At 38.5% G+C, this 24,418-nt stretch overlaps 1 protein-coding gene across 3 annotated transcripts in view; it reads left to right on the forward strand.

Moving 5' to 3' along the window:
* The window catches only part of MOSPD2 (motile sperm domain containing 2), a 42,688-nt gene that overhangs the window by 8,918 nt on the left and 9,352 nt on the right, over positions 1 to 24,418 (forward strand). For 2 of the 3 annotated variants that reach the window (XM_066356491.1, XM_066356492.1), the window contains exons 3-10: positions 6,462 to 6,617; positions 8,110 to 8,196; positions 9,804 to 9,958; positions 13,121 to 13,181; positions 15,450 to 15,488; positions 20,201 to 20,325; positions 23,152 to 23,328; positions 24,231 to 24,343. In XM_066356491.1, coding sequence (XP_066212588.1) covers positions 6,462 to 6,617; positions 8,110 to 8,196; positions 9,804 to 9,958; positions 13,121 to 13,181; positions 15,450 to 15,488; positions 20,201 to 20,325; positions 23,152 to 23,328; positions 24,231 to 24,343 — 913 coding nt within the window. The remainder of the gene's footprint in view (positions 1 to 6,461; positions 6,618 to 8,109; positions 8,197 to 9,803; positions 9,959 to 13,120; positions 13,182 to 15,449; positions 15,489 to 20,200; positions 20,326 to 23,151; positions 23,329 to 24,230; positions 24,344 to 24,418) is intronic. The other variant, XM_066356493.1, reaches the window with a different exon arrangement.

The raw sequence follows: 24,418 nt of genomic DNA on the forward strand, positions 1-24,418 counted from the left end.
AGGTAACACTTAGGAACTAAGAATATAAAAAGTAACAATGTAGTCTTAACATAAAGCAAAAGCTCTCAGAATTATAAAGGAAACTCAAGAAATCCACATTGAATGATTTTAACAAACCTTTTCCGAAATACACAGAACGAGCAAACAAGAAGTCCTTACGATTTTACGTTTTACCACCACAGGGAACAAAGTTGATATAGATATGTACGTATCTTATATATGTGTGTGTGTGAGAGTGTACAGCCTCCCCTGCCCAACATAGAGAATATATTCTTTCAAATATATATTTTGCTCTTGGAGCTTTTGCAAATATTCACCGCATATTAAGTCATAAAGTCTCAGAAATTCCAAAGCAGCTAGATCATACACACTATATTCTCACACCATTAAGCAACTATATTAGAAGTCACAATAAACAGGTACTTAAAAACAAATTAAATGCTAGGTAACTGAAATAACACACCTCTAAATAACCTATAGGTTAACAACTTCTTTGCAATGTGTGCAGTTCTTCTGCTCAATAACCTGTGGGTTAGTGAGGCTATGACAATGGAAATTACAAAATACTTAAAGCTGAGCAACAACAAAATATCTTATATGCATTCATTAGAAATCAAGGCCCAGATTAAAAGCAGCTAAAGAATCAATTCAAAGAGCTACAGAGTGAACACAAGGTCAGACAGAGAAAGAAGGAAGTAAATAAGGTAAGAGCCTATATTCATGGTATAGGGAAAAAGAGATAGTAGATGGAATCAACATAAACTAGTTTTGTGAAAGGGTTAGTAAAGTAGACACACCTGTCTATGGCCATACCACCCTGAACGCGCCTGATCTCGGAAGCTAAGCAGGGTCAGGCCTGGTTAGTACTTGGATGGGAAGTAGACACACCTAAGATGACTGATTAAGAAGGGAAGGAGACAGCAAAGACATACCCTACGAATAAAACCAGATATATTATATATGCATGTGACAGATTTTTTAAATCGTAAGAGAGTAACACAATGACCAGCTTTATCACATTAAGTTAGTAAATTTAAATGAAATGTAAAACATTTTGGAGAAAGAATTGTCTCTGAGAAATAAAAATCCTAAACAGATCAGTGACTCTTAAAGAAGTTCAGTTGGTGGGCATAGAGCTCTGGGATTCTTCCGGCCCCACCACCGTGCAGTCGCGCACACACATGAGGTGCAAGCAATTTTGTTAGTCCCAGGAATGTGAAGATGACTCATGTTCAGAAAATGCAGCAGAGGAATTTATCACATTAATGTAATGCTTTTCAATGAAATGTCTGAAAAGGTACAGCCCAACCATCAAGCTATAAGAAGATAAACATTGAGAAGTATCTTTTATCTCTTATACCTTTCTCCCTTCTCTTCCCTCTTTAGGTAATCATTTGTTTCTTTTTATTTTTTTCTATATCTGTTTAAGCCAATATGAACATACCATATTTATTAATAAAATTAAGTGGGGGGAAATGTTTATTTCAATAGAGAAAAACGACACTGGCTATAATCCAACTTTGTGAAAAGCAAACAAAACTTGTAGCAAACACGGAAAATTTTTCTTAACTCGAAGTGTATCTTGTAAAAACCTATGTAAGGGTCACGTTTAATTGTGAAACTTCAAAATATAATTCCCATAAAGTCAGCAAAAAAAAAAGATCTCCACTATTATTTCTATAATTCTACAGTATATAAAATGATCTACTTATCAGATGGCAAAAAAAAATAGTTTGAGGTTTGCCAATCTGTCATTATTGTCTCATGATAGCAACACAAAAACCACTAAACTGTGTAATAATCTAACAGAAGAAATGCACTTTTTCTTTTATGGGGAAAATTTTAAAATGATACTAATTATTGAAGGAAGACCTGAATAGGACAGCAGAGAGATGTGTCCACTAAGATACAGCTCTTACATATCCAGCATGTGAACCCAACTCTTGAAGGATAGGAGCTGAGGTGGAAAAGCATCTTCCCTCTATTTTTTACAGGGTTGCTAAAAACAACAACAAAAAGGCAGAATAGCAACAGAGGCCGTATGTGGCCTTCCAAGTCCAGGATATTTAGATAGTTACCATCTGGTCCTTTACAGAAAACGTTTGCCAACCCCGCAGTAGACTGAGGGGTGGTCCTCAAAGTGTGCTCCCTGGCCCTCCAGCAGCAGCAGCACCTGTAGGAACTTGCGGATGCAGGTTCTGGGATCCCACCTATGAATTGATGATCTGAGGGTGGGGGTCAGCAAGCCCTGTTTTAACAAGCCCTCCTGGTGATTCTGATTTTTGCTGAACTTTTGAGAATCACTGTTACAAGCCAGTAGCTTAATCCCATCATAAAAGATGACCTGCTTTAGATTCAGGGTAGGTGTGGCCAGCTACCAGAGGATGCCCTTAAGGGAATAATTTGTCATTTAGGCACCTGATCATTCCCATTGACTCCCATTTACACAGTCTAGCCAAAGAAAAAAGAAAAATGAAGAGTTCTTAAAAGTCCAGTCCTTAAGAAGAATTAGACCTGCATTCTTAGCCTTAGAACTGGTCCTGAACGGTTGTTAGTCAGTTGTCAGGCAATCTGAATGATGGATGCCAGGTGGTTCAGAAGATGAGCACCAGGTGATCTGGTAACATCTGGTGGTCTGTATAGGTGAGCCCCTCAGAGGGTTACCAGGATGTCCAGGTATTGACACAGGACTGGACAGTTTAAAAGTTCCCAGGCTAGTTAAGATTATAAAAATTTCCTCATGCCTCAATCTACTTGATATATAGTATTTAGCAGCTTGACTATAGTGACTCTCATTTTTTTCCCTCATTCTTTTCCTCAAAACTAATCTCTTCCTAATCTGTATGCTTTAACCATTGAGAGGTAGTCTTTCAAAATGATGTCCTGAAGAGGTAGGTATGTGGGGCGGTGTATGCGCACATGTGTTTTCATATCTTCAGTACCATTTGAGTATACACTTTTAGCTTCCTCCTATAATATCTGGACTTACCAAAGGACTGATTTTCTGAAAACTTCCTAGCGCTTGCAGGTTCAGTTCTCTGGGGGTTCTGTGTGAAAGCAGTAAATTTTTTTATCATAAGTACAGTTAATATTACACTTGGCCTTGTGATCCCAGGACAAGTTTTCCTTACCCTGGATGCTCAGTTACTCTCTCTCTTTCTCTCTATCTCTCTCTCTCTCTCTCTCTCTCTCTCTCCCTCCCTCCCTCTCTCCCTCCCTCCCTCCCTCCCTCCCTCTCTCCCTCCCTCCCTCTCTCCCACCCCGCCCCCGCTTCCTCTCCTCTCCTCAGCATTTTCTCTGCCCCCTTCTGTCCCCATTTTTCTCCTGCCTGTCTCCTTCTTCCCCCACAAGACTCCTCCCCAACCCTCTCCTTCTCTGTCTTTTCTGCCATTCTCACTTCTGTCTATGGGTGATGTTTAACAGATATTTCATATGTAAGTATATGTTTTATTAATACCAAGAATTTTATTATAACCAGAGATTTCTTTTTTCAAGAAAGAGAGAAAGAGATAGACACAAAGGGAGAGAGATGAGAATTATCAACTCATAGTTGTGGCACTTTAGTTGTTCAGTGATTGCTTTCTCATACATTCCTTGACCAGTGGACTCCAGCTGAGCCAGTGTCCCCTTGCTCAAGCCAGCAACCAGGGGGTTATGTCTGTGATCCTGCACTCATGCCAGTGACCTTGCACTCAAGCCAGCAACCTCAGAATTTCAAACCTGGATGCTCAGGATCCCAGGCCGAAGCTCTATCCACTGCGCCACCACCAGTCAGGCTATAAATAGAGATTTCTAATTTCAAAGATCTATGATATATTCCTAAAAGCTATCCAAAAGCAGTCGGCTTTAAATTTCTCAGTACTTGTCGCTGACTTGTTTATGGTATCCTTGGTGGTTATACCAGCAGTGGTTGTAATAATGAAAATAATATTTTATTCTTATGATTAATACCTACTGAGATTTTTACCACTTGCCACATATTATTCTAGGTGTTTGGTTCTCAGAGTTTAGTCTATAGACTCTTGGGGATGCCCAAGACTCTTAAGTTACCCATAGGGTCAAAACTATTTTCCTGAAATACTAAGTAGCCATTTGCTTCTTTCATTGTGTTGATATTTGTGCTAATAACACAGAAGTAATGGTGACAAAAACTGCTGGCTTCTCAGCCCAAATCAAGGCTAGCGCTCATTGTCGTCTTCAATCATCAGCATTTGCAGTTTAAAAGCCAATTTTATTTTAGCCCCTGATGATGAAGTGGTACATTTTATTAAATCTTGACCCTTGAATACATGTTTATTAATGTTCTGTGTTGCAACATTGGGGAGTGCGTTCAACACTGCTACATGCCTTGAGCTGCCAGCTGAATTAGTCACATTTTTCATAGAACATCACTTTTATTTGAAAGAACAACTGGCAAGGAAACTGTGGTTATTCAGACTCGGGTATTTGGCAGAAATTTTCTTGCAAGTGAACGAAGTGAGCCTGTAATTCGGAGAGCGCCGCGTTGGCCGGTGGAGAGGGCTGTCCAGCTGCCAGGCGGCACGGTGCTTCGGGCAACAGGCACTCCCGGCTCTCGGGATGCTACATGGTGTGAAGTCTTTCATATCCGACTCGTGTTTATACATTATAATTCAAGAGAGGTTGTCTTTTGAATACTGATGATTTTTTCAAATAACAACTAAAAAACGTTTTCCATCGTTTACCTACTACAGAACCACTCATTGTATAGATCAGAAAAATAAAGCCCAGATATTGAAAGCCATTTCCAAGGTAACATTCAGCAAAAGCATGATTTATGGTCTAATCTTATATGTTATAGTGCTTTAAACTTCCAAGTACTTTCATATATACATTTTCATCTGATCCTTGCTCAACTCTGTGAGTATATAAAGCAGCTTAATAAAGATAGGAAAATTGAGACTCAAAGAAGATCATTCTCTGAATGCACTTTATATTCTTCTGCCTGTTCAGCTATTATCTCTGAGGGTCTGAAATACAACCTAGCAAAGGGAGAGGGGATAGAATCAATGAGACTTGGTAACTAATAGATGCAAAAATAAAATGGAGATGAAGGAGCCAGAGAATTTTCTGAAATTTCTTGCTTGGGCCCCTGGGAGGGTATATTAACCGAGAAAATAAAAATAGAGAAGGACTAGATTCAGTCAACAAATATCCCCTGGAGGCCTTCTCCTCAGCACTACTATAATCGGCTCTGGGGGATTCTGAGAATGGATAGTGCTGTTACAGTCTATATGACGAGATATGGCATGCATGCCAGTGACTTGGATTCAAGGGGAAAAGTAGTCAATGCCTTAAAAAAGGCTTAGTTTCAGGCCTATAGGTGGCCCTAGCCAGTTGGTTCAGTGGTAGTGCGTCAGCCTGGAGTGTGGATGTCCTGGGTTTGATTTCAGTCAGAGCACACAGGAAAAGCACCCATCTGCTTTTCCACCCCTCTCCCTCTTGCTTCTCTCTTACTCTCTTTCTTTCTCTCTTTCCCTCCTGCAGCCATGGCTCGATTGGAGCAAGTTGGCCCTGGGCGCTGAGGATGGCTCCATGGCCTCTGTCTCAGGTGCTAAGAAGAGCTAGGTTGCTAAGCAATGGAGCAACACCCTAGATGCGCAGAGTATCGCCCCCTAGTGAGCTTGCCAGGTGGATCTTGATTTGGAGACATGCTGGTGTCTGTCTCTTTGCTTCTCCTACTCTCACTGAATTTAAAAAAAAAAAAGGCCTATAGCTGTTTACAGGTGGGAAGGAATGACTTCTGGGCACAGGGAAAATTTTATGGAAGAGGAAGCATTTGAAAGGAATCATGCAGAATGGTAGAATTTGTGCAGAGGTGGTTGTGAGGAGAAAAGGAATCTTCAGTTAGAGAAAAATAGTGAGAGCAGGGTATGGAAGTAGGAATATTAGATATACAGGTTTCTAAGAACATAGCATGTATGTAAGCAGATAATGAGACGTTATTACTGAAAACAGTTATTTCAGTAAATTATGGGAAATGTTAACTGCTGCATAATGGTCAGTTGTCTATTTTGCATTTACTTAATTTTTTTAAATGACACTTGCCAGACATGTCTTTTTAAGTACAGCTTAGTTCTTTACCTATAAAATTTTATTTTCCATTGAGTAGGGTAAAGATTTCACATTCAGATAACAGAATTGCTCTTCCCAAATGTTGGTTCATCATTTTAGAGTGTGTCGTGCAAGATATTTTCCTATAGTCTTCTTTTTTCCGTCTTTGGTGACTTATTTAAAGTAAACCTGCAGTCCTTAGATAACTTGATTCTCTTCACACTTAGAAATTCAGTAATCATCTAAGTTGCGTTTCCATCGGAGCCGCAGCCGTGTCAGTGTTCAGACGCCTGCTCTGTCTTGCGGGTCTGTCTTCCCCTTCGGCATTAGTGTCCTTATTCACTGCAGAATTTATCTGATTCGGGTTTTTATTACTGTTTCTTCCCTAGAGAAGCCAGAGAAATATGATCCACGTGATGTTGAAAGGTTACAACTAGATGATAACTGGGTTGAAAGTTACCTGTTTTGGAGACATGATGTTGTAGACGAGACATTGAAGATGCTCGATGAGAGTTTCCAGTGGAGGAAAGAAATGGCTGTCAATGGTAAGCTGTTCAATTTCCCCTTCATAGTATACTATCCGCTGCATAAAAGTGACTGTTTTACTTTTATCTAATAGTGTATTTGCAAATTACCTCGGCGCTCATCAGAAATATCAAAACGTAATGTTTTACACAGTGCCAACAACACTTTGAAAGGAGTGTCGTATGACTGAGTCTAAGCTAGATCATTCAGAAGACAATGAGATCACCAGGGAGCAGAATCACACTCAGATTCTTCCCTCACAGCGGTCTCCAAGTCAGTGCTTGTTTAGTTTGGTACTATTAAACAATAGCAAGACGGCATCTTCGCCATCAGGCCTGGAGACAGGAGATCCTGTCTCCCTGTTTTTCTCTGTTGTGGACTTATGTCATTTTCTAGCCCCAGAGTTCCTTGTGCTAGTGGGGGGTTCCAAATAGAATGAATGAGGGTCCCCAAAAAGCAAGCTTATGCTCAAGGATGCCCTTGGCAGGCTTCTTGTAACTGCTTAATTTCAAGGCCTACTTCAATGTTGACATTTTCTCCACAAACGGGAGTTTTAGATGTTAAAGGGGGTTTTATAGTAGTCTTCAAGAAGGATTTCCTGACCTTGAGGAGTGTAAACTGCGGTGTGATTGAGTGTGGAGACTTAATACAAAATAGTCAACAAATAAACCCGGAGCAGACGCTCTCCCCATTCGTTACACCTGTAGAAGGAATACATCAGAAGGGGAGTATTTAAGAAATAATTGATTGGAAATGTCAAAACTGGAAGTAATTTCAACAAACACTGAAGTGTTTCATTAATCAAGCAAAGCAATATAAATCTGGTATTTCTAAAATGCGTAAGTACAGAACGCACTTTTAAACTTAATAGTTTCTGTTAACATAGAATTGCTTATTCTGGTGGCAAAAAGCAGCTGGGTGATAAAACGGGGTGGGGAAAGAGGCGGGAATCTTTGCAAGTTCTTGGGGAGCTACCGGTGCATTTAACAGACGCCTGGGCACTTGCCTTGCTCCTGCCGAGCCCCTACCCTGCTCCATCCATTGTCAGCCTCCGGACACTTAATAGGCTCTTTCTGCTTCTCCTGCTAAAGGCGCAAGCATTGTTCTTGAAGTATTTTCCGTTTGCCCCAAGATTATAAAATATATTAGACTCTACTGGATATCAAACTGTAGAAAAAGAGTTATTTGGCAAACAAAACCACAGTAATTTCTTTTTATTAATTCTGAAGCTGTAATGTGGATATTTACTGATATGTTCTCTTGAAATTATCCAGTAGTGATAATATTTGTTTGCAAGTCTTTATATGAAACTCACCCAGAACATGGAAATGTGTCCACCTAAATGACCGACTGGTCAAAGGGTTTATTGTCAGACGTTATATCCAGATGTTTGAATAAGTTTTATCTTTTTTATATCAGAACTACTATATAACTTTAACCTTTGCATTGTGAATTTTTGTTTTTAAAAGACCCTTAAGTTACAATCACTCATCAAAGTTTATCACGTTTTAGATCTGACTGAATCTTCTATTCCCAAATGGTTATTGGAAATGGGTGGTATTTATCTCCATGGTTACGACAAAGAAGGCAACAAGTTGTGTGAGTATATTTAACTTGTGCACTGGTTTTTCAAGATGGTGAGTTACTTATCCATCTCAGCAGAATCAGTAATAGGCGACACTTTCTGCCTGTGCAGCACACAGCACGTTTCCTATATTGGGGATTGTTGGGCGTCTTGATTCAGCCGCAGTACTCAGTAGTTACATTCACACGGACAGCAAAAGCAAACACCACGTGCTCTAACAGCCAAAATCATGTAATTCAGAGTCATTATTTTCTTTGTAATTTGACTGTGCTACTAAAATTCAACCTAGTATTTTTATGGAAAACCTTTTGTGACAGTCCCTAATGGTTGATAAATGGGCTTTTCTCTTTTCACGTTTCCCAGTCTGCTCCCCCAGCTTCTTCCTGTGTCTGTGTGTGAGCAGGAGGAGCGGTGCCACTCACCCCTGCTGCCCGATTACTCTCCTCTGTCCCTTGTCCAAAGGCCAGCCTGGTTTCATCCCACGGCTAAGACTCGCGGGAGGATCAGAGCCGCGCCCCGTGCCCGGCCGCTGTGGCGTGGGATCTGTTCCTGTTTGAACAGCACTCTGCATTTTCCTCCTGTCGCTGACTCCTCTTTCTCCCTCTTTCCTCATTTCTCTTTCCACCCATCCCTCAAATGGGCTTCCCTGGCCTCATTCCTTCCTTGGCCTCTTTTACTTTCTAGCTGATGCAGTCTCTGGGGTGATCTCAGCTTCTTGACGGCTTCAGCTGCCTCCCCCAAACAGTAGTGAGGCCACACGCACGGACCTGCCCAGCTACCCGCTGACCAGTGCCACCACATTGACTGCCAGCCGGCTGCTTTCAACACAACAGCAGCTAAACGTCCGCATCCCACCCCTGCTCTGTGGCTGCACTGCCCAGCTTAGAGCAGCAGTCACAGGCTCTCCCCCTGACAGAGCTGCAATGACCCCTCTCCGTTTTTCCAGCACTTCCTCAGTTCCGTCCCTCGCTACCCCTGCCCCCTAGTCCCTTCCCAGGGCACCACCTGTCGGGTTTCCTTCTCGGCCTCTTCTCTGCCTCTTCCAACCTTTCTGTGCTGCTGCCTGAGACATGTCAATAGGAAAATCTCAGTGCCTTAGCAGTTCATTCAGGGGCCTTCGAGCCCAGCACTGTCTAGGTAGCCTCTCCTCTCGCCACTCGCCACATTGTGTCTCAGCTGCCACCATTCTGGACGCCTTGCCACACTGCGCCCCCTTGCAGGACACCCCTCACACCTTCACAGCCCCTGCCGGGCTTTTCCTCCAGCGGGAGCCTGTTTTCTGGCTCTTGACAGAACCAATGGCCTGCTCTTGTTAAGCTCAATGAAGAGCACTTGTAGATTATTTCCAACTGTTCTTTGTTCACCTGTGTTTGCTTCTCCCTTTACTCGGTAGTGAAGTTTGTTTATTTCCTGAGCGGATGGGGGAAACAGTTTGCTTTCTGCTACTCTGTCAGGTTCCCAAGTACACACTATTTCTCATTTTAGAAACAGAAGAGATGTTTTTAATACGAGAAACAAAAGGAACTATAAATGGAAAAATGAAAAGGGAAAGAATGACATGTATAAAATAATATTATGCCATAAACATTTTTCTTCTTTTTGTCTTATGTTCTGCTAAAAGTCTGGATCAGGGTGAAGTATCATATAAAAGACCATAAAACCATACTGGACAAAAAGAAGCTGATAGCATTCTGGTTGGAACGTTATGCTAAAAGAGAGAATGGGAAGCCTGTGACAGTGATGTTTGACCTGTCAGAAACTGGAATCAATAGCATCGTAAGCATTTTTTATTTTTAATTCTATGTTATTGTTTATCGTGGTGTGCTCCCTCTCTCCTGTCCTTCCTGCCATTTCCTCCCAACCAAATATTGCTATAAAATCAAGCCAGCCTAGTTATGTTGGGGATTTATTTCTGACCCCTGCATTGCGAGTGAAGTCAAACAGAATAAGGTTTGCGAAGCAATTTGCTTCGGTGTTTGGCATTGAAACTGTGTATTTCCTAAGAACGTTCCTCGTCTGATACATGGGATATAAAGGGAGGATGTGGAGGCTGGCAGGGTACTGAGCAGATGTGATAACTGGGAACTTGCCTATCAGAGCTCGTATCCGACAGCACCTGACTGTGCCTGGCACAGCCCAGTGCGCTCAGCAAACCCTGCTCTCCGTGCTACCATTAGATTCATACCCTGTTCTACAGTTGCGAAATGTTCTGCTGAGTTTTGCACATACAGCGCTTTGTAATTTTGTTGGGGTGTTTTGTTTCCTTGTTTGGTTTTTTTTCTGTTTGATTTGGCTGGCTTTGGAAACCGGTTTTCTCCAGGTGGTTTTCCCACGCCTACAAGCCTAAGTAAAACCTATCAGTCCTTATTTTGGGCCCTTGAGACCTACCTCCGTGGCAACTACAATCCCTCAGCAGGAGCGGGGATCCATTGGCACGTTTACTAGAATTGTTGTCTCTTACATTCAAACCTGGCTAATTCCGGTAGCAGTGAGGTGTCATTTGCACACCTGCCTGGGGCAGTGTTCAAACCTTTTTGAAAATCCACTTGACAAAAGTATGTTAAGAATCCTAAAGTGTTCACTTCATACCCTTTGTCTTTGTCTAACTTCTGGAAAGCTGAAGAAAGAATCCTGAGTACAGAAAAAGCATTATGAACCGAAATGTTTTTTCAGAGTATCATTTAAAATAATGAAAAATTAGAAAAAATGTATATGTCAACACAGTGAATTGGTAAATTATGGTGTACTAATTGATGGAGTATGTATAATGGTGCTTATAATGAAAAAGTAGTAATATTAGGATATACTCTTTTTAAAACTAAAGAGGCAGTAAGATTATATCATAGTGAAACCTAACCCCCAAAGAGGAAACCTTAGACATTAAAAAATAAGTAAATAAATAAACAACACAAACTGGAGCGAGCCACTAGAGAGAACTAGAGATGAGTTTGGGTAGTGAAACCACAGATTTTTTCCCATCATTCTATATCTCTGTGTTTTAACAGTTCATTGCTCCGGATTTTTTTCAGTAGTTTCTGTGTCAGTGAGATTTAGATTACAAGAGTAAATTGTTTCATGGCAAAAATCTAAATCAAAATGCCTAGAGAAATATTTTATAAAAATAAATCGTCACTTTATCTTTTATGCATAATAATTTTCTAATTATTAACCCAGAGTCATGAAAAAAAAGTTAATGTTTTTTATTGTCAAATATAGGGGCAAAGAATTGACTTGAACTGTCTGATTTTTTTTTAAGCTACTAAAGGTATGCTATCTCATTACCTTTAATTTACAAATAAGGTTTACTTGCATGACTAAATATTTAAATCATTACTGTTTTAAAGTACTTGGATCTTATTGAATTATTTTTATACATGACCCTAATGATCTACGAAGCATTTAAGTTGGCTTATAAAGATGTATACAGAATTACAAGGCAAGAAATTTAAAAAGGTATTTGTTAGTTGGGCCACTAATTTGGCTCTAAGCTTTCAGCTGCCTGCCTGAAAGAAATAAAATAATTTAAAATTATTCAGAGGCCATACATTAAAACCAGTATCTTAGGAGGACTGTATCATTCTCTATACTTAGAGAGAAAAGTCTTTCCTGGGTCCTCAAGGTGGGGGGGCATTTTACAAGATAACACACAGCATCCTTGAAAACATTCTAACAGAATGCAGACCAATAGTTTCCTGGGGCTTTTTATGCATACCCACTAATACAACAGCGGCATCCTATAAAATCCACTTGAAATAACAGTAAGTGGAGATTTTATAAGCAAGGCCATTTGGTTACATAAAAGATGAAAACAAGAATAATGGATGAAGACGTTTTAGACAAAGTCACTGGGAATCACAGATCATGTACTAGGTAACCAAATTTGTATACAAGCAGTTATTGAGATATTTGTTTGACTCCTACTTAACTACAATTATTAAGCTCTATGCACAGTGTATATATGATTAGTTATAAAGGTATTATTACATAGTAGGATCTACCTCATAATAATTATTTAATATAGTTAAGGATACATACTAACAGTTTACTGGAGTTAAAGATGCTGCAACTCACATGCTAGGAATGACTATAGATTTCATCTCTAGGAGAACCCACCGTTCAGCAATTGATGGGTTTAACTTTGTCTTCTTATATGTATCTTTCATCCTGTAGTCCTTGCAGGATGGCTGATCAGGACTAGTAAATCGGCGTTTGGCCATGGAATAACATGAAATATAAATAAAATGATCCATATGAATAGTAACCCTGATAACCTAATTTCATGTTGCAGTTGAACCAATCAGACAGCTATGTTTATAAAGTCTTCCAGAGATAGAAGTCAATGAACAACACTTACATAAACTGAGAAAGCCGAAGTCTAATGCTAGTTCCCCAAGTAAGAGGAAAGAAGCTAGAATTTAAATAGATACAGCAGGCCAATATAATCAGATTAATTATACAATAAAAATTCATAAAATATATTTTATTGAAGCTATTATGAGGTATAGAAATTAGCTTTGAAAAGCAAATAATACATATGTATTATAATCCAAGTAGTCAGGTAGTAAACTGTATACCTGTTTCAATATTTCTTTAATTGTTCAACAGGTTTTTCAGATTTCTCTCTGGAGAGTGCTTTTAGATCCATTTTATAATATATATAATGCCGAGCTACCTCAGCAGCGTGAGGTCTCTAACCAGTTTGCAGTAAAGTGAATGATGTTTAAGCTTCTGATTTCTTTAACTCAGTTTTAGTAGCTTTAAAAACATAAAACCTTAATTCTTGGGAATCTATATATATACTTATATATGAGCTTTATTTTTAAATAATTTAATAATTGTCTCACCTATATTTAATAATTTATCACCCTTAGAAATGTGCAGTTTAAAATTCTCTAATGTGGGCATTCTTACAGATTTAAATGTATCCTCTTTTTTTAGGACATGGACTTCGTACGTTTTATCATCAACTGTTTTAAGGTTTATTACCCTAAATATCTCTGTAAGTAACTTATTCCTTTATAAAAATATGAATTGTGGGAACTTTAAACAATGTCTGAGAATTGTGGAGCTTTATATTATTACAGATTTTAATAACTGAAATATTGCTTTCTGATGAAGAGCTTAAATGTGTTCATAGAAGTTTGAGCACATATTGTAGTAGGTACAGGAGAAATTTTTCATAAATAATCATTGTCCTTTACAGTTAGTTTTCAGAGTTTAAGTTCTAAACTGTATGGTGTCCTAAAGCATACATATGTACACGCACACATAGGGACATAAAAACACACTTATTTTCAAGATTATCAGATTTTTACTAACCTTTTAATTGAGAAATTCCTTTAAAATATTTATTATTTGGAATTTCTACATACAAGAAACAGATAAGCAATATCAATAAAGTGAACTCTGTGATAAGCAATACTCACATGAAGTACACTGTGTTACTAATTGCTACTTACAGATTGTCCCTGAGAATAGTGACCATGAGTATAGTGTACTACGTACGTTTGAATCTGGCATTCGGAGTTTGTCGTAATAGTGACGATTCCATTAATTACCTGAATGAAGAACTCCTAAACCTTGCTCATTTTTGATCTGTTGGATTTATATGATGGTTTCCCCCTGAAGAAATGAAGGTGCCTTCCCACATGAACAGTCAAATATTTTTAACCTCAGTGGGTTGAATGTGAAAAGACAAAAGAGAGGCAACAGACATCAGAAAATGGAAAGTCACAGGTCTGCCTGGGCATACCCCTGGCAAAGGCCACAAGGGGGTTTTTAGGACGTAGGACTCAGGCGATACTGAAGCATCCAATCCCTGAACCATCTAGATTTGGCATGCTTTTACATGATTACTAACATGAGGTAAGGAACGGACAGAAAGCATCATGGATATCAAGGATCAGTGTCATCGCTGGCCCTATGCTCTCATGTCTTCAGAGAGAATATTCCAGAATGTTTTTAGGAAAAGATAATGTCTGGTTTGGGGACCCTGTCGGATCTGCTGTTCCTTCTGAATTCTTCCTGGTTCTGTCATGTACCCTGATTCATTAAAGCTATCTGAGCAGTGCCAGTCAGTTGCCAGTAGGGAGTGACCACCCCATTATTAGCTTGTTTCTCTTGCGTATTATACACAAAAGGAAATAAAATACTCACTTGTTTATTGAACTATCTAATGGAGTTTGTGAAGAGCCATTTATAAATAGTATTATCATTACATCATAAAATACATCCAAGATTTTTTGAGAAAACTATTAATAAATTCATGGCTCAGTATAAAGACAAATTGAAATACTATCCATTCTAATCAACCAGAGATAATGTATGTATTCTACCTATATACTGTAGTTTTGTAGACACTGAATCTTGTATAATCTTAAGTTAAGCTTCAAACTCTGTCATGAAGCATAACTTATTTCTTAATCTCTTGAGTCCAAATCTTTTTAGACATATCCCAGATGAAAACTGAGGTATTAAGTAACAGACTACCTCTTTGCAGATACCTTGTTCTTTACATGTATTTTACTGCCCTACATTAATCATTCTAGGAGGTTCTCTGCTCAAAGGATGAACTTACATTTTGATTCTTCTGTAATACAAGAATCAATTGGATAACAAAAATCCCCTTTGTGGTTTCTGGCTCTTTCTCACAACTGTTAATAGAGATGTTTAATATCTTCATCTAAGTATGCAAATAATACTTCTGTATACTTTGGATTTATTGGGTTCCTGGAGCTTATAATATTAAGAAGTGGAAATAATTTTTGTTTCTTGAAACATGATGGTTTATTAAAATGTTGGGGGCAACTGTGAGAATGGTTTTACAATCTAATCTCTAGAAAATAATATTTGAAACCATAAATTACACGTTGAAATTGTTTTTAAAGTTCAGTGGACTTCAGCAGTAATGGGACATGCCACATCCACAGACTCCATGTACCCACTTAACTATTTTACTTTGTACCTTTCTGGAAACAACGAAAACAATAAACAAAAGGACAGGATACTTGCCAAAGGACAGTCATAGTTAGTGCATTACTTATTTCCCACGAGCCGTTCTCCTGGGTGGGCTCGTCACCACCCAGGAAGTTAACTGTAGTTCTAGCTCCACTCACCCTTCACTGACTTAGATCTGAGTCAGCCAGCTCCCTTTTCTTTGTTGTTGTTGTTTTTACTTTTAGATCATCATTTTTTCTAGGTCAGGTATAAGTGATATTACTACAGTGGTATTAAGTCATATTCAGTGAATTTTTTTTTTATCTTTCAGCAAAAATAGTGATCTTTGATATGCCTTGGATAATGAATGGTGAGTGTATTATACTTTCTAAAACAAAATATCTGATTTCCTCTTTTCTTTGCCAATTTAGCCATATTTCTATGGTTGTTTAAAAAATGTTTATATTGTGCTTGGTGTATAGAGACTAGAACCAGATCATCCACAGACTATTCTGAAGCAAACTGGGCTAAATTTCTACTCCCTTGGGACACCCACTAGTCTTCTCTAAAAACAGCCTCAGGATGTTTAACCATTCTGGTGAAACCATAGTCAGAGCCTCAGTTTGTCACCTACAGATGGGGTCTTTCACAGAACACAGGCCTTGGCTAGGTGTTCTCATGGGTTGCAGGTGTTGAGGAGGAAGGCGGGATGAATATGAAATTTACTCCAAATCTCTGTAGTCACATAGTCCTTAGACAGTCGTATTTTTTGATTAAAATATTTTTATAAACTATTGAAATACACTAGTATTCAAAACATTTCTCACAAAGAAAATCCCAGGTCCAAATGACTTCACTGACAAATTCTACCAAACATGTAAAGAAGAAGCAACACCTATCCTTTGTAAACTCTTCCAAAAAAATATTAGAGGGAACATTCCCAATTCATTTTATGAGCAAGTATATACCTAATAACAAGCATCACAGGAAAAGTACAGACCAGTATCCTTATGCATATAGATGGACCAGCCCTCAAACAGTACTAACAAACTGAATCTAGCAACATAAAAAGGATTACATACCATGAACAAGTGGGACTTATCTCAGGAACGCAAAGTCGGTTCAACATAAGAAAAATCAATCAATGTCCAACATATTACTAGGCTAAAAGAAAAAAAATGATCATCTCAATAGACACAAAAAGCATTTGAGGAGAAAATCAATACAGTCTCATGATAAATGTACTCCAGAAAGTAGGGAGAGAGGGCACAAGTAGTTGGGACAGCTGTGTACTTAGGAGGACTGCAGCGGTCCACTCAGGACTACCGACACTTCTGACAGCAACTGTTAAGTTCAGGGGGTTCCCAAAGCCACTCTCACTCAGGTTTTCTAGAGTGACTTACAGAACAAACTGAAAGGTATTACACTCAGGTTTACAGCCTATTACAGGGAAGGGATTCACATGAAAATTAACCAAGGGAAGGAAAACATAGAGCGAAATCCAGGGAAGTACCAGATTCAGGGCAAGTTGGTTTTCCAGCATTATTACGTGGCAGTACTAGGGGAGTATTGCCAAACAGGGAAGATCATCCAACCTGCAGTGTTCAGAGTTTTTATTGGGGTTTCATTCCATAGGCCAGACTGATTTACCACAGTGTTTATCTCAGTCTCCAGTCTCTCCAGAGAGCTACTGATATGTGTAATGCAAGCCCCCACCCTCAGTCATAGCATTCCAGTGTGACCTCAGGCCCCCAGACAAAGACACTCCTGTCAGGCGTGAAGATTATTGTCTCCCAGCAGCTGAAGGTAAAGACCTGATCTTTCTTTGATTAACCTCATTCTTTGCTACACAGAAGAGAACTCCCTCAGCCTGATCAACAGCATCTTTGTAAAACCTACATCTATGAAAAGCCACAGCTAACATGGAGTAATGCTAACTATATTTGCAGGTGGCATTATCTAGATGCAAAATTTTAAGGAATACAAACACAAGAAAAAGTACTAGAAGTAATAAACGAGTTCAGCAAGGTGGCAGAATACAAAGTCAATACACAAAACCATACACTCGCAATGAATACACCCAAAATGAAATTAAGAAAATAATTCTATTTATAGTAGCATCACAAAGAATAAAATACTTAGAAGGAAAATTAATAAAAGAAGTCCAAAACTTGTACAATGGAAACTACCAAACACCACTGAAGGATATTCAAGACCTAGGTAAACAGACATCTCTTATTCAAGGACAAAGACCTAATATTGTTAAGATCACAATACTTCCTGAATTGATCCACATATTCAGTGCAACCCCTGTCAAAATCCCAGCTGCCTTTTTTACAGAAGTTGATAAGCTTGTCCTTAAATTAATACGGAAATACAAGAGAATAATAAAAATGATCCTGAAAAAAAATGAAATTGGAGGACTCACCCTTCTTGATTTCAAAACTCACTACAAAGCTATAGGAATTAAGACATTGTGGTACAGACATAACGATAGATATATAGGTAAATAAAATAGAATTGAGAGTCTAAAAAGAAGCTGTAACATTCATGGTTAACTGATTGTTGACAATGGTACCAAGAGAATTCAGTGGAGAACTAATAGTCTTTAATAAATACTACTGGAAAAACGGAACATCTGCATTCAAAGAATGAAGTTGGACCTCTACCTACCATTGTGTACAAAAATTAACTCAAATGTAAGAGTTGAAACTATTAAACTCTTATAGTAAACCGTAGGGGTAAATCTTTTTTACCTTAGATGAGGCAGTAGTTACTTAGATATGACACCAATAAAGCACAAGTGACCAAAAAAAAGATACATTGGACTTCATTAAAGTTGAAAACTTTTGTGCTCCAAAGGACACCATCAAGGTGAAAAGACAACTCTCAGAATGGAATAAAATATTTATAAATCATACATCTGAAAAGAGACTTGTCTAGAATATATAAATAACTTTTATAATGCAACAGTAAAAATACATATAGCCCAATTAGAAAGGGTGAAAGAAAATGAATAGACATTTTTCCAAAGATATGCAAATGTCGATGCACATGTGACAAGATGCTCAATAATAGTCATTAAGTCAAAACCAAATAAGATAGTACTTCACAACCACTAGATGACTGTAATCAGAGACAGTAACAAGTGATGACAAGTAATGTAGAAAAATTGGAACCCTCATACATTGCTGGTGAGAATGTAAAATGGCAGTTCCTCAAAAAGGGAAACATAAAATAAAATTACTGTATGAGCCAGCAGTTCCACCCCTAGGTATATCTCCAAGAGAAATGAAAACATGTTGACATGGAAACTTGTACACAGATGTTCACAGCAGCATTGTTTATAGGAGTGCAAAGTTCAAACAAGCCAAATGTTCGTCAGTTGATGAACGGATAAACAAATGCTATATATCCATGAAATGGAACAATATTCAGCCATTAGAGAGGAATTAAATACTAATACATGCTATATCATGATGAACCTTGAAAACAGTCTGAGTGATTGAACAAAACAAGTAGAAAAAAACATTGCATGACTATACGCAATGTCCAGAATAGGCAATCTACAAAGACAGAACTAGACTAGTGTTTACCATGGACTGGGAGAAGAGAAGACAGGAGAGATTGCTGGTAATTGAGGGTTTCTCTTTGGTTTGATGCACATGTTCTAAAACCAGAGCGTGGTGATGCTTCTGCAACTGTGAATATACTGAAACCATTTATGTGCATACTTTAAAAGGGTACATTTCATGGAATGGAAATTATATCAATAAAACTGTTCTAAAATCAGATTTAGCACTTTAGATATTCAAGTAGGATAACTTCAAACATGTCAACTCAGACTTTTTAAATTGAAATTAGCAAAAATGTAAATATTATGTAAAAAAAATGTTAGGCTTAATTAGCCAAAGTAAAACTGTAATTTTTGAACTAGTATTCAGCATTTATTGTGCTGTTTTACTCCTTGATTTTTAATGGATGCTGTTGCAAATTAATACAGTATTCCTCTTTTAATTTCTTTAAAGTGTGCTTATAATATCATGATGGAAACAAGGTTTAAAAAATCAAGTGTAAATTATAATGACATGACAGAACAGATTATAATTATTAAACAGCTGGGTTGGATAATAGTTTATTCGTGCAGACTGTAAATTCCTCGCAGTTTCCTAAACTGCAGGGCTTGGGAGAAAGGCAGAAAAGTTGAGGGTTGGGGTGGACGTCAGGGTCCAGCTCACACCCGTATAATGAGGACTGTTCCTTCTCTCCCTGGCTTCCCATTGCAGAAGCTTTTTCAGACTGGGGGTGTTGGGCCAACAAGTGTGTTAGGCTTGCTCACTTGCACTTAGCCTGATTGGTGCATGGACATAGGGCAGCAGCAGTGTGGATAGTCTATGTAAGGTTGCGGGTGCTTGCCCTCGTGGCAGCAGACTGTACATTGTGGACTGCCTGCCGCCAGTGGCACGGGCCATTTGTTGCTATTGTTTGCCGGAAAGGGGGTTTTTCCTGCAGCCTGTTTTGCTTGTGAGTCCTGAGAGACAAAGAGAAGTGGTCTTCCCTGCCTGCTTATTGTCTGCCGTTACAAGACTAATAAACAGAACAGCCCACCATCCTCAGGCTCCACAGTTCTTTTCCCATCTGCCCGAACCCAATGGGAGCCTATATGGCCCTGGCCATTGCCACCAGCCTTACAGGGGGTTTATCAGAAGCATAAGGCAAATGAGTCTTCCCATTCTATTTTGCAGTTATTCCTTGAATCACGATGCTGTTTATATCAGTGTCTGGAAATCTAACTAGTTGGGATCATTGAGAGATTTGTGCAGAGGCTAAAACCCTGATGAGTTTATTAGAGAACATTTGGATAATTTAATCCTCCTGAATTTTCATGGAATGTTTGAAACCTGTAAGGGACAGTCACAGTGTAAATACCTGTAGAAATTGGAGAACCTTAAGTATCATGCCATGGGAAAATAAATATTAACAAATTTTAGCCCAAACTAATTTCAGAAGACCTGGGTTAGCACCTATAGTACATTAACTAAGAGAATGAAAAGAATTTAACAGAGTGACTTTTTTCTGCAGCTGCTTTCAAAATTGTGAAATCCTGGCTTGGTCCGGAAGCAGTGAGTTTGCTGAAGTTTACAAGTAAAAATGAAGTCCAAGACTATGTCAGCGCAGAGTACCTGCCTCCCCACATGGGCGGAACTGTAAGTATAGTACTTGAACTTGTTTCTAAAATAAGACTGGCTCATGGCACATTAGGCTGTTTTCTTTCCTCAAGGGAAAAGGAAAAGCAATGTCATAACATCTAAAGAAAGATCAGAAATCCCCCAGTATAGCAAGTAGTGTTACATTTTTTTAAGTTTTCAACTTGTTACCTTGCTATACATAAATGGTCCTAAACGGCAAGGTATTTAGTAAAAAGTACTCAGTATTGAGAAACAAGTGTTCAGTAAAAAGTCTTTTTGCTGCTGTCCCAATCACTACATTCCCCTCCCCAGTTCCATTTCTTATATTTATTTCCAGGGATTTGTATTGCCTGTATAAGCAACTATCGTACATATGTAACGTATATATAAGCAAAATAGTGTATATATATGTCTTAATTCTCATCTCTTTTAAACAAGTAGTATATTTATACATTATTGTGCATCCTACATTTTTCTTTATACCATGTCTTAGAGATTATTTCAAATCAAAATCTGAGAAGCTGTCTTATTCTTATTCCTATCTGCATAGTATTCCAGTGTCTAGAAATGAACCATGAATTATTTCATTAATAACCATTAGGTATTTAGTTTCCTTTTGATGTGTCTTTAGTTTGCTTCCAATTATTTACTGTTGAAGTCTTTTTAATTTAAAAGATAACATACGCTATCAAGGTTTTATAGAAATGATTTTACTACTTACAAATAAGAGACCAGGAGTAAGTAGTTATGTGTTAAATTCTTAATATGTATAACAATGATATGTGTTATGATAATGACTTTATTTATACACTGTGAGACTTATGGTACGCTTAAACTGTATGCTTTGGTTTAGCTTGATGGATAATATTTCTATCTGATTTTTATAATTCGCTTTGTATGCTGCCATCCTGGCAAAACTGTGTTCAGCCAGAACAAGAGGATAGCAAGATGAAAAGTTTTGCTGTGTCCCTTCTTTGTTTTCTTCGTTTAAAAAAACAAAACTTGAACTAATATTTTTAATTTGAGGTTTGCTGTTTTTCTATTTTGAGACATGGTATTTCATATTTTAACCTAGAAAACGCTTAGTATGGTTCATTTCGAGTACTACCCTTAGTTAAAATGGTGATTTGATTGACTGTCATTTTTTTATAGTTCGCCCATAGAATTGTTGTACCTTAAAATTAATAGCATTTAGTAAAATTTATTTTTATTTTTAGAGATATAAAGGGTTATTTTATTTCCCTTCTCTGATGTTAGTGGTATATTTCTTCAGGATTGTCATCAAAATTGTAATTAGGACTACTATTTCTTCACAATTTTGTTTTGTTTTTAGAAGGTAATAGATACACCTGATCTGTTTAAAAACAGCAGAGAATACGAAAGCCTGAAAAGTACCCCAGTGCAGTGAAAAGCAGGTCTCCCTGCGATCATTGCTCACTGCCACTCCCCAGGGGCACTCGTGCTTCCAGGGCTGCTCTCCTGCCGGAGATAACCTGTCTGTTTTACAGTTTTATGTAATGGGCACATGTCATATATATCCTACTGTGGGGTTTCTCACACCGTTTCTTTTTAGGTTACGCCATATTGATTCATAGAGATTTGCTGATTCATTAACCACGGCAGGACATTCCATTGTGTTGATATGGCATAACTTACCTAATCAGTTCTCTTTTGAAGGTACATTACTTATTTTCTAACCTTTTACCAGTACTAACAGTGCTGCCGTGACTATCCTTATAAATAACTCTTGGTACATGGCTGCAGCAGTATATGGAGAGGACAAACTCCTGGAAATGAAATCGTAGGTCCATGGATATACTTAGTGTTCAGTTTTTGTGTGTGTGTGTATGTTTGTTTGTTTTTTTACAGAGACAAAGAGAGGGATAGACAGGGACAGACAGACAGGAACGGAGAGAGATGAGAAGCATCAATCATTAGTTTTTCATTGCGCATTGCAACACCTTAGTTGTTCATTGATTGCTTTCTCATATGTGCCTTGACCGTGGGCCTTCAGCAGACCGAGGAACCCCTTGCTGGAGGCAGCGACCTTGGGTCCAAGCTGGTGGGCTTTTGCTCAAACCAGTTGAGCCCATGGCGACCTCGGGGTCTCAAACCTGGGTCTTCTGCATCCCAGTCCGATGCTCTATCCACTGCGCCACCGCCTGGTCAGGCAGTGTTCAGTTTTGATAGCTTTGCCAATCTGCCTCTAAAGAAATGTGCCCGTTTACCAATAACGTGTGAGAATGCTGCAACCACATTCTTGCCAACACCACACATTCTCATTTTTGCCATTCTCGTAAAAAACATTATACTTTTAATTTGCATTTATTTTACTCTACGTGTGATGCTGAACTTCTTTTAATGACTTAAAAGGCAGTTTTCATTGTTATCCTATGCACTGTATTATTCCTTGATTCTTTGTTCTGGCCTTTTAAATTTTATTTTCATTTTCCTATGCTCAATTTTTCTCAGTATTTGCATCCCTTCTAGGTTCGGTGCTATGCTTAAAAGGCTATCCCTGGTGGTGTCAGTTTTTTAGTCAGCCTGTGTTTTGCTCTGGAGCTTATATAGTTTAAAAAAATACATACACACACTTGCAGACACACTTAAAAGCTTTCATTCATTTGAAATTCCTTTTGGTCTAAAGACGCAGCACGGTGGTTTTACAGATGGCTGACCAGTGGTCCCACCCCACTGATTACATTTTCCCTTCCCGGTTTGTTTTTCATTTCACTGTCTAATTCAGTCTGTTTCCTTGGCCAGAGGAATGGATTTCAACTTTACTAAGAGAATTCTTTTTCTACCCACCCTTTAGCAGGCTGATCAAAAATTCTTTTCTTCTAGGACCCTTTCAAGTATAGCTATCCACCACTGGTGGACGACGACTTCCAGACACCATTGTGTGAAAACGGGCCTGTAGCCAGCGAGGACGAAGCTTCAAGCAGGGAAGATACGGAAAGTGAGGGCAAAGAAACCTTGGAAACAATTTCTAATGAAGAACAAACAGCGCTTCTGAAAAAGGTATTTTTAAGAATAAAATGAAATTAAGTCAAAAGCTGTGGCCTAGCCCCAATTCTACTAGTAGCTTGCTACGTGGTTTTGGGTCATTCACTACTCACCTTTCTGTCTTTCTACATCTGTGTATGTAAAGAGAAAGAAGGGTGGGGCTGGTTCCTACTTTTGTATAAAAATTGGCAAAATGAACCTGGAAGGAATTGTTTTAGCCCAAATATTTTTATTTATCTGAAATAAAAGTAATTAGAACTTTACTTTGATCCATTGCCTCTCTTTGTTTCATATTTTGAAAAGCATTTACCTGTCATGTTGTAATCAGGGGCTTGATAGATACATTATAATTTATAACACATTTGAAGACTCCTGGCCCTGGCCAGTTTGCTCAGTAGGTAGAGTGTCAGCCCAGCATGTGGACGCCCCAGGTTAGATCCCTGGTCAGAGCACACATGAGAAGTGACCATCTGTTTTTCTCCCTGTCCCTCTCCCTCTTCTCCTCTCGCAGCCAGTGGCTTGATTGGTTCCAGCATCGACCCCAGGCACTGAGTGAGGATAGCTCAGTTGATTAGAATGAGCATCAACCCTAAACAGGGTTGCTGGGTGGATCCCACTGGGGGCACATGCGAGGGTCTGTCTCTCTATCTCTCCTCCGCTCACTTAAAGAAAAAAAAAACATAAAAAATAAAGACTCTTAAGGGAAGAACTATGTTATATGTTCTAGTGACATTTACAGTAGGCCACTCAATTATATGTTAATGTAGCATTAATAAATTAAATATACAATTTAGATATAATAAAGCTAAGTTCATAGCTAATCAATATAATGTTTACTTGATGACATAATGACCTGCCCACTGTCGAGCATGAAACTAAATTTATCTTTTCTTTCTTCACATTTGTTTTGTCTGTAGAATAGTCTAACCGAGTCTACTTGCAAAACAGAAGAAAATGAAAAAGTTGATTCCAAGTTGAAAGCTTTCAAGAAACCACTGAGTGTGTTTAAGGGGCCTTTATTACACATCAGGTAATAGTGGAAGGTTTTTATTAGCTATGCTTTCATAACATATTTTGATCATCTTGAGGGAACTGCAAAGTAAGA

This window comes from Saccopteryx leptura, chromosome X (genome assembly GCF_036850995.1).
Source record: "Saccopteryx leptura isolate mSacLep1 chromosome X, mSacLep1_pri_phased_curated, whole genome shotgun sequence".
NCBI classification, from domain to species: Eukaryota; Metazoa; Chordata; class Mammalia; order Chiroptera; family Emballonuridae; genus Saccopteryx; species Saccopteryx leptura.